The sequence below is a fragment of the Medicago truncatula genome, chromosome 2 (genome assembly GCF_003473485.1).
Source record: "Medicago truncatula cultivar Jemalong A17 chromosome 2, MtrunA17r5.0-ANR, whole genome shotgun sequence".
NCBI lineage: Eukaryota > Viridiplantae > Streptophyta > Magnoliopsida > Fabales > Fabaceae > Medicago > Medicago truncatula.
In genome coordinates, this window is record NC_053043.1 from 3,746,011 (window position 1) to 3,759,208 (window position 13,198).

The 13,198-nt window shown below is 31.6% G+C and overlaps 2 protein-coding genes across 2 annotated transcripts; both read left to right on the plus strand.

Moving 5' to 3' along the window:
* The first annotated feature begins 1,133 nt into the window (after nt 1-1,133).
* Nucleotides 1,134-3,707, plus strand: LOC11421980 (L-type lectin-domain containing receptor kinase VII.1). Its single transcript, XM_003593530.4, has one exon. It carries the CDS (start codon nt 1,226-1,228, stop codon nt 3,287-3,289), a length of 2,064 nt encoding a protein of 687 aa, XP_003593578.1. The 5' UTR covers nt 1,134-1,225; the 3' UTR covers nt 3,290-3,707.
* Nucleotides 3,708-7,411: 3,704 nt separating this feature from the next.
* On the plus strand, nt 7,412-10,108 carry LOC11423942 (3-ketoacyl-CoA synthase 15). Its single transcript, XM_003593532.3, has 3 exons — nt 7,412-7,951; nt 8,537-9,121; nt 9,521-10,108. Exons 1-3 carry the CDS (start codon nt 7,571-7,573, stop codon nt 10,070-10,072), a joined length of 1,518 nt encoding a protein of 505 aa, XP_003593580.1. The 5' UTR covers nt 7,412-7,570; the 3' UTR covers nt 10,073-10,108.
* Nucleotides 10,109-13,198: the final 3,090 nt, after the last annotated feature.

Genomic DNA, 13,198 nt, shown 5'->3' on the forward strand with positions numbered 1-13,198 from the left:
TTTAGATGAATGGTATAAATATTTAGAATATGTAGATGAATGATTTAAATAATTGAAAAATATAAAATAATATAATGTATTATGTGAGACCTATTTATACCATCCATATAAATGGTGTGGATGTTGATGCTTTTAGTGATTGCGATCTCACAAAAGTTACACCTGCAGAAGAAAGAAAAAAAAGTCAACAACAGTATTATAAGATGGGTACTAAAGTACAAGGCACAAACAATTATAAATTTATGACCCACCAATGGTGGCACCATATAGTTAATTTAATAAACCGTGTGCCCCAATAAACAAGAAAGCCACAAGTCACATAGTCAAGTCTATAACAAGTACAAAAAAAAAAAAAAAACAAGTAAACTTAGTAAAATAAAAAATAAAAAGTCTTTAACAAAGTACATAAAAAAAATCTTTGGACTGATTTTTATTTATTTTTGAATTGTCTTTCTTTTGATTTTGTCTAGTTGCAAGAAAACTTGGCCACCACTCCAGCTTTAATGAATTTTAATATTAGTTGGTACATCCTTTTGTTTTTTGAGAGGTGGTTAATATATCCTTCTCACAAGAAAAAGGTTAACACAACATGTTAAAATTAAAATATATATATTTTTTAAAGATATCAAAATAGTTTATTGGTCAACAATTTAACTTCCGTTCTCCATTTTCATTGCCCACAATGCAAAATCTAATCGATGAGCTCAAATGGTTGACCAAAGAAATATCAAATTAAAAAATAGTAAATCATTAATTTGGTCTATCTTTTGTAAGTCACTTTCATATTTAATCGTTGATTTATTAATATTTTAAAATCTTTGTTAAAAATTTATTAATTAAATTTATATTTCAGTTTTTATCACTAGACGAGATATTTAATTGAAATTTTTTTAACTAATATAAGAACCATTTTAATATATTGTCAAAAGTTTCTCAATTAGATCGTTGTCTCGATATTTTTATCATACGACGAAGAACTTAATTCATAATTTTTTTACAATGACATAGACTATTTTTAAATATTAATAAAGTCAGAGATTAATTTTGAGAGTGACTACTTGTTAAAAAAAAATAAAATTTGAGAGTGACTATATGGTTTAGACCAAAAATAATTCTACCTGATTCCTTATTTGTTTGTGTTTGTGACTAAATCCATTCATTCATCTTTATTGTTATTGTCGCAAATAAAACACTAACACACACTGTTTCTTTCTCTGCACAAAACATGACCAAACACAAAAACCTTTATCTTCTTCTTCTCTCAACAACAATTTTCTTCCTTCTCTTCAACTCAATCTCAGCCATTGATTTCATTTTCAACGGCTTCAACTCTTCAAACGTGCTTCTCTTTGGCAATGCCACCATTGATTCTCAAATTCTAACACTCACACATCAACAATCTTTCTCTGTTGGTCGTGCTCTTTACCCTAAAAAAATTCCCACAAAAAACTCTTCTTATGTATACCCTTTTTCTACTTCTTTCATCTTTTCCATGGCACCTTTTGAAGATACTCTGCCTGGTCATGGTTTAGTTTTCATCTTCACACCTGTTAAAGGCATAGAAGGTACAAGTTCAGCTCAACATCTTGGTCTTTTTAATCTCTCAAACAATGGAAATTCCAACAACCATGTTTTTGGTGTTGAGTTTGATGTTTTTATGAATCAAGAGTTTAATGATATCAATGCTAACCATGTTGGAATTGACATAAACTCTCTTAATTCTGTTGTTTCCCATGATGTTGGGTTTTGGGTTGATGATGAGAAAAGTGAAAAAGATCAAATTTTTGAGAAATTGGTGTTGAATAATGGTGAAAATTATCAAGTTTGGATTGATTATAAAGATTCTTTGATTAATGTTACTATAGCAAAATTAGGTATGAAAAGACCTATTAGGCCTTTATTGAATGTTTCTCTCAATTTATCTGATGTTTTTGAAGATGAAATGTTTGTTGGATTTACTAGCTCAACTGGACAATTAGTTGAAAGTCACAAGATTTTAGCTTGGAGTTTTAGCAATGCAAATTTTTCATTGAGTGATGAACTTGTTACTAGTGGATTACCTTCTTTTGTTCTTCCAAATGATTCAATTTTTAAGTCCAAAGGGTTTGTTGCAGGATTTAGTGTAGGAGTTTTCTTTATTATTTGTGTTTTGGTTTTGTTGGTACTGTTTTTGATTCAAAAGAAGAGAAAAATAGACAAGAAGAGAAGTGAAATGGAAGATTGGGAGTTAGAGTATTGGCCACACAGAATGACATATGAAGAAATTGAAGCTTCCACAAAAGGTTTCTCTGAGAAAAATGTGATTGGTGTTGGAGGGAATGGGAAAGTCTATAAGGGTGTTTTAAGAGGAGGAGTAGTGATTGCTGTGAAACACATTTCTCATGAGAATAATGGTATGAGAGAATTTCTTGCAGAAGTTTCAACTCTTGGGAGGTTAAAGCAAAGGAATTTAGTAGGGTTAAGAGGTTGGTGCAAGAAAAATGCTGGCAATTTCTTATTAGTCTATGAATATATGGAAAATGGAAGTTTAGACAAAAGGGTGTTTGATTGTGATGAGAGCAAGATGTTAAACTTTGAAGATAGAATAAGGATTATTAAAGATGTGGCTCATGCTGTTTTGTATTTGCATGAAGGGTGGGAAGTGAAAGTGGTGCATAGGGACATTAAGGCAAGCAATGTTTTACTTGATAAGGATATGAATGGCAAGTTAGGTGATTTTGGTTTAGCTAGAATGCAAGATCATGGTCAAGTTGCTAGCACAACAAAATTGGTTGGCACGGTCGGTTACATGGCTCCTGAAGTGATCAAAACTGGAAGAGCTTCGACTCATACCGATGTTTACATGTTCGGTATCTTGATTTTAGAGGTTATGTGTGGAAGGAGACCATTAGAAGAAGGTAAACCATCTTTGGTGGAGTTTGTTTGGAAACTTATGGTACAAGGGGAACTTGTGAATGCACTTGATCAAAGGCTAAGGGATAAAGGTGAATTTAGTGAGCAAGAATTGGAGAGACTGCTACATTTGGGCTTGTTGTGTGCATATCCTGAACCAAAATCTAGGCCAACAATGAGACAAGTGGTGAATATTTTAGAGGGGAAGAATGAAGGAGTTGAAGAGTCAGAGATTGAGAATATGGATAGTTATCTGCTCCAACAATTGAAATCAAGGGATATTTTGGCTGAGTATTCACAGTATTTTAGCTATGCATCACATCCAACTTTTCAAGATATTGGTCACTTTTCCTCAACATCTTTCACTTGGTCTGGATCTTTAGTTCAGGGTAGGTGAATCTGTGTCATGAATGGAATTTTTAAAAGCTACTTGGAGTGTATGGCATTTCAGATTAAAGGCGTGTTTGGTGCCTGACACATATGTCGGTGCCGTATCTAGTGTCTGTCAATACTTCACAGCTTGAAGCTTCCTTTAAGGCAAAAGTGCTTGTATTATCTGTTACATAAAAACAGCAAAGGAGCTTTTGTGATTTCTTTTGCAAATTCATTTATCACTTTATTCAATTGGTTTTGGAGATGAGACATTTCTTTTCACACTATGAAGTTCAGTTTTGTAGTTTTGATTCTTTTACTGTACAGTGTATTGTGTATACCATAGGATCAAGATGTATGGTAATAACAAAGGATGTCAATGTAAATGGTCAAATATTGACTTTAATGTGATATACTTGGTTCACTCTTCTACTTTGACACAACTCTAGGCCATACTTACTCCACCATGAATTTATAATGCAGGTACTATTACATAAGGAATTTATTGTGATTTTTCAAAGGCCATTATGAGACTTTATAGCTTTTTGGTTAACGTAAGGAAAGAAAATTAGGAGATTGATTTTTTCTACAATCATATCAAAGTCATGATTCAATTTTCTAAAAGTAGATGAAATAATACAAGAATTATCTAAAAAAGCAATAGATTTTTTGGTCTAGACATTTCTGTCGGATAGAACTCTTGACTAATCCATGTCAAGCTGGCTAGATTCACATTTCACACGATATTTAAAGAGTTTTATCATATATTATATCACATTGATAGTCATTAGGTGGAAAGTTGGGCACCTATAGATGAGTTAGCATCTAATAAGCAATTGACATATTGGTTTCCATATATTAATTGTAAGTTGAGAACTCAAATCATAAAATAGACTAAATTGTCAACGAGTTGATCCAGTGTTACACAATATATTTATATACTTTCCACTTGCTATACCAAAAATTTCCACTAATTAGTTAGTTGCCAATTTCGAGGTAAATTGCCAAATTTCTAAACCTGCAGTGGTCCTTCAAAATTCTTGTCGTATTTCATTTGAACTTGAATACATATGGATTTTTTTTTTCTTTCTCTCAGTATGTATTTATGTAAGGTAATGAAGTATTGTATGATAATTGAGCACATATTTGTCTCTTAGTAATGTATTCAACAGAGCACCTGAATATAATAGGGGCGGCTGAATAGTAGGCTAAGAGAATCATCAAGGAGATTAGTTATTCAAAAAATAATAATCAAGGGAGATTACATGCTAACTTTATTTTAAAAAATGAGTGAATGATTTTGTATTTTTAAGGTAGATCTGATCTGGGGCCTTCTGCTTTTGTCTAGACATCCTTGGCTTTCTAACAAATGATTACATCATTAGGAAAAAATTAATTAAAGGGAGGTAGGTGGTGTGGTCCATGTGCTTTGACAAAAAACCAAAATTATGGCAAATGAAAACATCCAGCTCAAATAGCCGAAAGAAAAAGATAACCAAAGGCTAAAAAAAAAATTCTTTGCTCTATTTATTTGCTTTGTTTATTTATGTGATAGATATACATAAGTAGTAGATTAGTAGGACTGAAATTCACTTATTGAAAGGGATTGCACTAATCTATTACTGTGTATATTTCTCTCCTCAATGAAGTAAAGTAAATGAAGCAAAATCGAGCTCTGGAAAACAATGCACATGCCTTTTGTTTATGTGAGTATCCCATTGGATCAGATATGTATTGGTATGGTTTACAGGTCTAGTTCAACTGAAAATTGTTACGTCAGACGTTGTGATCAGAGTTCGAATTCCAACTCCTCCACTTATTTGTTTGTAGCTTTTTAATGACTATTGTACGAAATAAAATTTATTGAGACGAGTTTGATAGACAAACCAAATCAATTTGATCACATTTTAGTAGAATCTTTTGATCACAATTGGCATATCACAAAATATATAGTACTAGCTAGTAGTGTCACATTTGTCTGAGCACTAGTAGCAACATCCTCACTTTGGTTTGTGACTTTGTATGATTTAAACAAAGTAGTTTTGATCTTTAATCGTGCTGACAATAATTTTTTCATATGTTGATTGAGACAATTGTAGTATGTCGTACTTATTGTGTGCTGGATTCTGGTGGGCCGGTTACTTTTACTTTGAGATCGGGAGTTGGCGTCTAGCTGCAGTCTCGTTTGGCAGGCTACGCTGTTTCTCTGGTGGACCGAGGGTATAGGGTGCCCTTCCGATCGCTTTTAATTCGAGATCGGAAGTCAGTTCTTTGGTTTAAGTTTTGTTTTTGGGCTTTTTTGTTGTTCTTTCGGTGGATCAGAGGTTTAAAAGTGGTGGAGGCTGATTGATCTTTAGAATAGTGGCTCAGCATCGGTGACGAGGACAAGGTGTTTCATTTAGAGGGTTTATTCGGGAGGAGTATTGGCGATGCTGGTTATGGATACCGTTTTCAGTGGTTGTTTCCCGAAGGAATCTGTTTTAGGTGGTAATGTTTATTAGCTACTACCTGAGGTTTTCGGTGTTTGGAGGAGGTTTTTATTTTAGTTGTGTCTTGTGGTTATGATGTACCATCTATATGCAGCACCATTTGTATCTTGTTTCGTCCATACCTTGCGTCTTATGGGGATGACATTTAATAATATTTGCCGATTCAAAAAAGAAAGACAATAATTTTTTAATATGAATTATGACTAATGTTTTTCATTGGATTGTTTTGGAATAAATTAAACTTTTCGAAGTTTCCCAGTTTATTGCATTTGTCATTCTAAAGCCCAGCAGTTGACCAAAAATTCCTTTCTCCAGATGAAGCTCCCTACTAAATAATAGAAATGATTCATTCTTTAAACATCTCTCTAAATTTAATGCAATTGGTTTATATAACAAATTGAAAGCAATTTCAGTAACCAACCATAATTTAAGCAGGGTTTGATTTTCTGTTGTATAAACTTTAAACTAACTATCTGTACTTCGAATCTTAGAAATGCAATAACATTTAAATTCTCATCTTGAAAGAGAATTTTACCGTCCATATGGAAAAACTAATTTATTCAAAGAGAAAAACTAATTTAAATTCTCATCTTGAAAGAGAAATGCAATAACTACTTTAAACTTACTATCTCCCACTTTGAAAGAGAATTTTACCTAGCTCCAACATTGTGATACCTAATTTATTCAAAAGGAAAAACTAAAATTGAGTATATACTTATAAATCATTTTGAATTCTAAAATTAAGGATTTTAAAGATGAGTATTGAGTTAAGGATTTTTTATTCACTCACTATGTTTTTTTTGTTGTTATCAGGTAGTCTAATGGCTAGAATTCATATTTTTAAGGTGAATAAGTGGAGTATTTGGGATTCAAACCCCATCCTCTACATATAACATGTCCCTACCAATTGAACTATGCTCATAGAGACTTCACTCCCTATATTCTATTCATAGTTTTATTGAATTACTCTAGTCCAACACAAATTGATGTCTATGTCAAATTTTGAACTTTTTAAGCTCATTAATGAAAAAACTACATCAGCAAAAAGTTCCCTAAATAAAAACTACTTCGATAAAATTATCTGGGGGATGAAAATTTAGAAAAAGTGAAATTGAGAGACCAAAAAACCTATTTTTAAAATGATAGGATCAAAACCTTCATTTTCTTTTTGAAAATAAGAGACTAGAAGTGCACTTAAGCCAATAATATTTTATTTAAAATATTAAATTATTATACTTTTTTGCTAATGAGTAAAAACAAATAAGTCTATTTTTGTTCTTTCTTTTACTAAAGGATATATAATTATTTTGTTTTAAAGAGATCCACATTTTTTTGGTTGAATATATAACATTCATCCAATCATTCAATGATATGTCATATTTTTATATTACTTTATTTTAAAATAAATTCGAATGTTCAATGACATGTCAAATTTTGGTGGAGTTTTATCAATTTTTTTTAGACATTAGACATCAATGGTGCATTGTGATATGTCACTAACTTATTACACACTTCTTCTTGCATACAATTTCAATGGTGCTGCAATTCAGCTGCTCATACGCATTCATGCACAACATACCTATTCTGTTTGCATCATTTACCACACCAACCAACCATACTTTTTCTCCAACTTAGGTGCTATATATACACCCCCATCATGCTTCTTTCCCTTCCTATACTTTTCAAACATTTCTATTTTATTTTCACATTTCTAAATTCAATTAAATTCATTTATGCCCATCAAGCTGCATTAGCTAATCAAATCAATCAATATATTTCCCTTTTTATTTCTTCAACCAAAATCAAAATTTTCCCTCATGTCAAATGAAAGTGAGGAATTTTCCACAGAAATTGTGAAGAGGGGTGTTGAAAGTAATGGCCCAATTTCATTTTCTGTTAGAGTACGGCCTAAAATGCCAGATTTTCTTAGTTCTGTCAATCTAAAATATGTTAAATTGGGTTATGGTTACCTCATTAGCCATCGTTTGTATTTACTATTAGCACCCCCTTTGCTTGCAGTCTTAGTTAATCATATTGCAAAGTTGACTTGGGAAGACCTCTTTATCAAATATGATATCACTGAGGCTGTTTTTATCTCTGGACTTTTGCTCTCAATTCTCTATTTATATATTGATTCTACACCTCGCTCTACCTATTTGCTTGATTTCTCATGTTTTCGCCCTTCAAATGAATACAAGGTAATGTCAAACAGATACCTATATATGTATTCCCTCCGTTGCTTTTTAATTGTCATTCCATTTGAATCAACGACACAAACACCACACACAACACTGAAACTGACAGTAATTTTTGAAAATGACATAACTAAATGTAATCACATATATAAGTATCGCATTGACACATGTTGTACACTAGATATATCTTCAATTAGAAGCGTAGCGGTGAAACTACTATTTTGTCAATAATACTCATTTATTATAAAGAGAGAAATAGTTGGATCATGAAATGAAGTAACAAATAGTTAAAATATTGTAGAAAAATGAGAAATAATTTCATCATAAGTAACAATGTTTCATGATGTTTTTGATATATGTAAAGAAAAAACAAAAAAGGACGAAAGTATGTTCCATTAAATATTTGCAAGCACTCAAACAGACACGACACCGACATTGACAATAATACATATTTGAGAGAATGGAAGTAATTGAATGTAGTCATATATATATATATAGGTGTCTAGCTGAACAGACCTTCAATATGAAGTGTATGTGTAGTGCTGTATAAGTTTGCACATATCTGATGAGATGAGACTATTTGTACAGGTTTCTAGGGCAGAATTCATTGAGTTAGCCAAAAGATCAGGGAATTTCAATGATACTGCCATTAAGTTTCAAGAACAAGTTCTCAAGAAATCTGGCATAGGAGATGAAACCTACTTGCCAAAAGGCGTTTTTCGCCCTGGTTACACATCATCATTGAAAGATGGCAGAGAAGAGTTATCCATGGTGATGTTTGGCGCAATTAAGAACCTTCTTGTTACCACAAAAGTAAAACCAAAAGATATCAAAATTCTAATAGTAAACTGTGGAATACTAAATACAACACCATCAATCTCATCAATGGTAATAAACCATTTCAAGCTTAGACCTGATATTCATAGCTTTAACCTTGGTGGTATGGGTTGTGCTGCTGGAATCACAGCCATTGATCTTGCTAAAGACCTTCTTGATGCTTATCCAAATTCTTATGCATTAGTGGTTAGCACAGAAGCTGTTAGCTATTCATGGTATAGTGGCAATGACTCTGACATGCTTCTTCCTAATTGCTTCTTTAGAATGGGAGCTGCAGCTATCTTGCTCTCAAATTTTCGCCTGGATAGATGGCACGCCAAGTATGAACTCAAACAGGTATTATCTCTCAATGACATAATTGCTTTAATGCTTTTGTTTAATTTGCAAAAGATCAATTTTATGGTTACTCTATGGCATGTCAAGGACTCCGTGCAATCACGCAATTATCAAGTCTAGACTATCTGATCAAGAGCAAATTACTTACATTTTAAACTCGAAATATAAGTTGTCTGATATTGATTAAATGGTTCAAACTTGCTGACTGTGCGACTGCTAGAATATGTGCAATCAATCTAGAATGCGTGGTCAAGATCAAATGACTCATATTGGTTTAAACTTGAAATGCAAGTCATCAGATCTTGATAAGATAATTTAGTTTAGACTTATTGATTGTGCGACTGATAATGTCCGAATGGCTCTCTTATTGGTTTGAGCTCTCATCGATGCATGTTGCAGCTGGTCAGAACACACAAAGGAATGGACAACAAAAGCTTCAAAAGTATACATCAAAGAGAAGACAGTGAAGGTAAGAGAGGACTTTCAGTAAGCAAAGATGTCATGGAAGTTGGAGGCCATGCACTAAAAGCCAACATTACAACACTTGGTCCACTAGTCCTACCTGTTTCAGAACAGCTTCATTTCTTCACAAACTTACTCTTCAAGAAAAAGAAAACAAAACCATACATTCCTGATTATAAGCTAGCTTTTGAGCATGTATGTGCATTGGCAACAAGCAAGAAAGTGTTGGATGAGATACAGAAGAATTTGGAGCTTACAGAAGAGTACATGGAAGCATCAAGGAAGACATTGGAGAGATTTGGAAATACTTCTAGTAGTAGTAATTGGTATGAACTTGCATATCTTGAGTTTAACAAAAGGATAAAAAAGGGTGATAGAGTTTGTCAGATAGCTTTTGGATCTGGTTTCATGTGTAACAGTGTTGTTTGGAAAGCACTTAGGAATGTTAGGACACCCAAACAAAGTCCATGGATTGAGGATGAAAACTGATCAAGATGAAATAGTAGCTAGCTTTTACTTGCTTAATACTTGAAAGGTAGCAAAGAACATTATATATAGGGATTTCTATGTATCCAATGTGTTCATTCATATTATAACCCCAAAAAAATATCTCACGTAGCTTTCAAATTTCAATATATATATATAGGTTAATACACAATAATTTGGACAAGCTTATAAGATGATTAATAGTGTTTGCTTGACAATTCCATTTTTTTTTTCAAAATATGGAATTAGAAATTGCAAATTAGGCTGAGTCTATCGGATCGGCTCGTCTAATATGTCGTTTTTGATGGGATGATTATAATTTTGAACCGTCAAAATTTAGTTAGTCTGTCATGTTTATCCTCTTAAAATCATTTTTTTTCACTTCTTTTCCTTATAAGTTACAATCTATATTTTTCAATTATCTCTTATATTTGAGCCAAAACAAAAGCATAGAGAGAAAAACTCATTCATCTTCTTTCAAGAAACAAAAACTCATTCAATCTTTTTGGTGAACCCATTAGCTTTCTTTTTTAGGGAGCCATTTGTTTTACTAGCTTGCACTGTATTTATTATGATAAATTATAGATGTGTGAATATTAATTTCTTTATTTTAACTGGTCTTTTTAATTTACACTTGGTTTTCTTGAGTTGGAGCTTATAGGATTGCATTATATGGAGGTTTAGGTTTGATGTTAGATGGCAGGCATGGTTGCATGTGTGAGTGTTCTACAAAAGTCTTTTAATTGTGATAAAGATAAAATGCATCAATTTTTGTTGATTCATCTATCTCTTAATATATTTTGTTTTATGTTTATAATATAAATATCTTTGACATTCAATAAAAGAAGGTTAAATACATTTTTTAGTTCTATAAATATAAATTTAGTCTTCACTCTTATTAAGTTAAATGTGACATCGTATTAAGAGACAAGGCTTTAGCGTAGGGGTAAAATCAAGCATTTTTGAAGGATTTCAGATTGATGTGTAAAGCTTATCAAGTTTATTAGAAAGTTTAGAGAGATAGAGATAGTTGAAATATGAAATGTAACTCGAGAATTCTATGAACTTTTTGTTTCTAAAGTGACAACAAGTTCAAAATTAGAGTTAGAACCAAAGGCTGAAAATGATATTACCTTCGCTGCCTTCGTCATCCTAGAATCAAAGAAATTGGAAGGGAAGGGAGATGAACAATGCAAGAGAAAAAAGAGGGATGAAGAAGAAGATCTTGTTTTTGAATTTGAAATTTTGATATTTGCGGTTTTTCAATTTCGTCTCTATGTACATTTGCATTTTTGGTTTGGTCTCTCAAACTACTAACTGATCATTCTGTTAGTCCACATAAGCCACTAACGTCATCTCAGCCTTCGCCACGTCAGCCTCTGTTTGCCAGCACATCATTTTTTTAACAGAAGTTGACGTTATGGATCAAAACCAATAAGGTAACAACTTACAAGGGTTGTTTCGCAACAGAAAAAGATACCAATACTAAAACAAAAAATGCGCTAATTTACATGGACCTTTTTACGTATTTAAGTCTATTGTTTAATAGGGAAATTTTTTTAATAAAGTTCCTATAAATTTTAGAGAGAATAATGTATAAAACTCTGATAATTGACTAGAATTCATTTCTCATGCACTTGTGTTGGTATATACATCATGTTATTTATTGAGTTTCAATGTAGTGTAATGAAGATGGATATATAAACCAACAAGGCACATGCATAAACACGTAGCACACACCCGTATCTATCATGATCTTGAAATATACTATACTATACAGAAATAGAAATTTACAAACAGCTCACTATACCTAAATCTTGTTTCCTTTCTTTCATGTGAACCACAGAAATTAATACTCGATCGCACAACACAAATTATTACACTCCCTCCCAATCTTTCGCTGTCTCTATTACAAATATAATAAACTATATGAACCAACCTGAAAGGTTTTGCCCATTCTGTATATTTATATCTTATCTGTTTGATTGCATATATATGTTATCTGCTAACCACATATAATTCACTGCCTTTTTTATCGGTGCCAACCTACATTCATCAGAAGTTGAGCATATGTATATGACATGTTTTCTTTCAAAAAAAAAATAAACTGTAAATAAAATAGTTTGTATAAGGGTCTTGTTATCAGTTGCTATAAAAAAATCTTCAACTTTTTACAATATTTTTTATATAAGGAAATTGCTGAATTGTGCGAAAATAATCACACAAGAAGTTTGTATTCCTTTATATACATAGTTATACATTAAAAAAAGAATTAAACTGTAAATAAAATAGTTTATATCCTTTAAAAAAAAAATAGTTTATATAGAGGGTAATATTGAAAAGAAAAAAGTCACACTAAAAATTTGTATTCCCTTTATATATACTTGCGTTCAATAGTGTTCGTCCGTCCGATATTTTCATTGCGTTGACACGTATAAATTACGAACATTAACTTTTATGAAATTTCGATTAAAATTATAGGTATAAATTAATATTTTGAATTTTCATATTGTAACAAACTATATTTATATTTTTCAATGAGGCCGATAATATAGCAAATGTAATATAAATTCTTATCTTTTTAAATGACATCAACAATGTAGTATTCTTATAAGAAAATTTGTTTAAAAGTACAGTTGGAAGTAAAAAAATCAACTCAAAATCATGTATTCCCTTTATATGGAGTATAGATAAGTCATATATGATAGATCTCTAAAAAAAAAAAAAAAATCATAAAATTTGATTTTTGAAGTTCAACTTTCCATTATAACCATATAACTATTCTTGTTTGATCACAAGATCAAATGCATAGTACCTTTTTTTTTTTTTTTTTTTTTATAGTGGTTAGGGTTTGATCTCTGGACCTTGTATATTTTATGCATTGTTCATAACAACCGAGCTAAGCTCACGAGGACAAATGCATAGTACTTAGACACACACAAAATATATTTTTTCAAAATAATAAAAAAAGAAAAAGATCTTATATTTTAAGAATGGGTGTCTCTTTATGTATATCGTGTTAGATTACTCATATTTTTCATTAAATCAAGGTAAAGATATATTAAGTATATACATCGGTATTTTTTAGATTACCCTCTCCTGTTTAGGGGTATTTACCCTCTCATGATA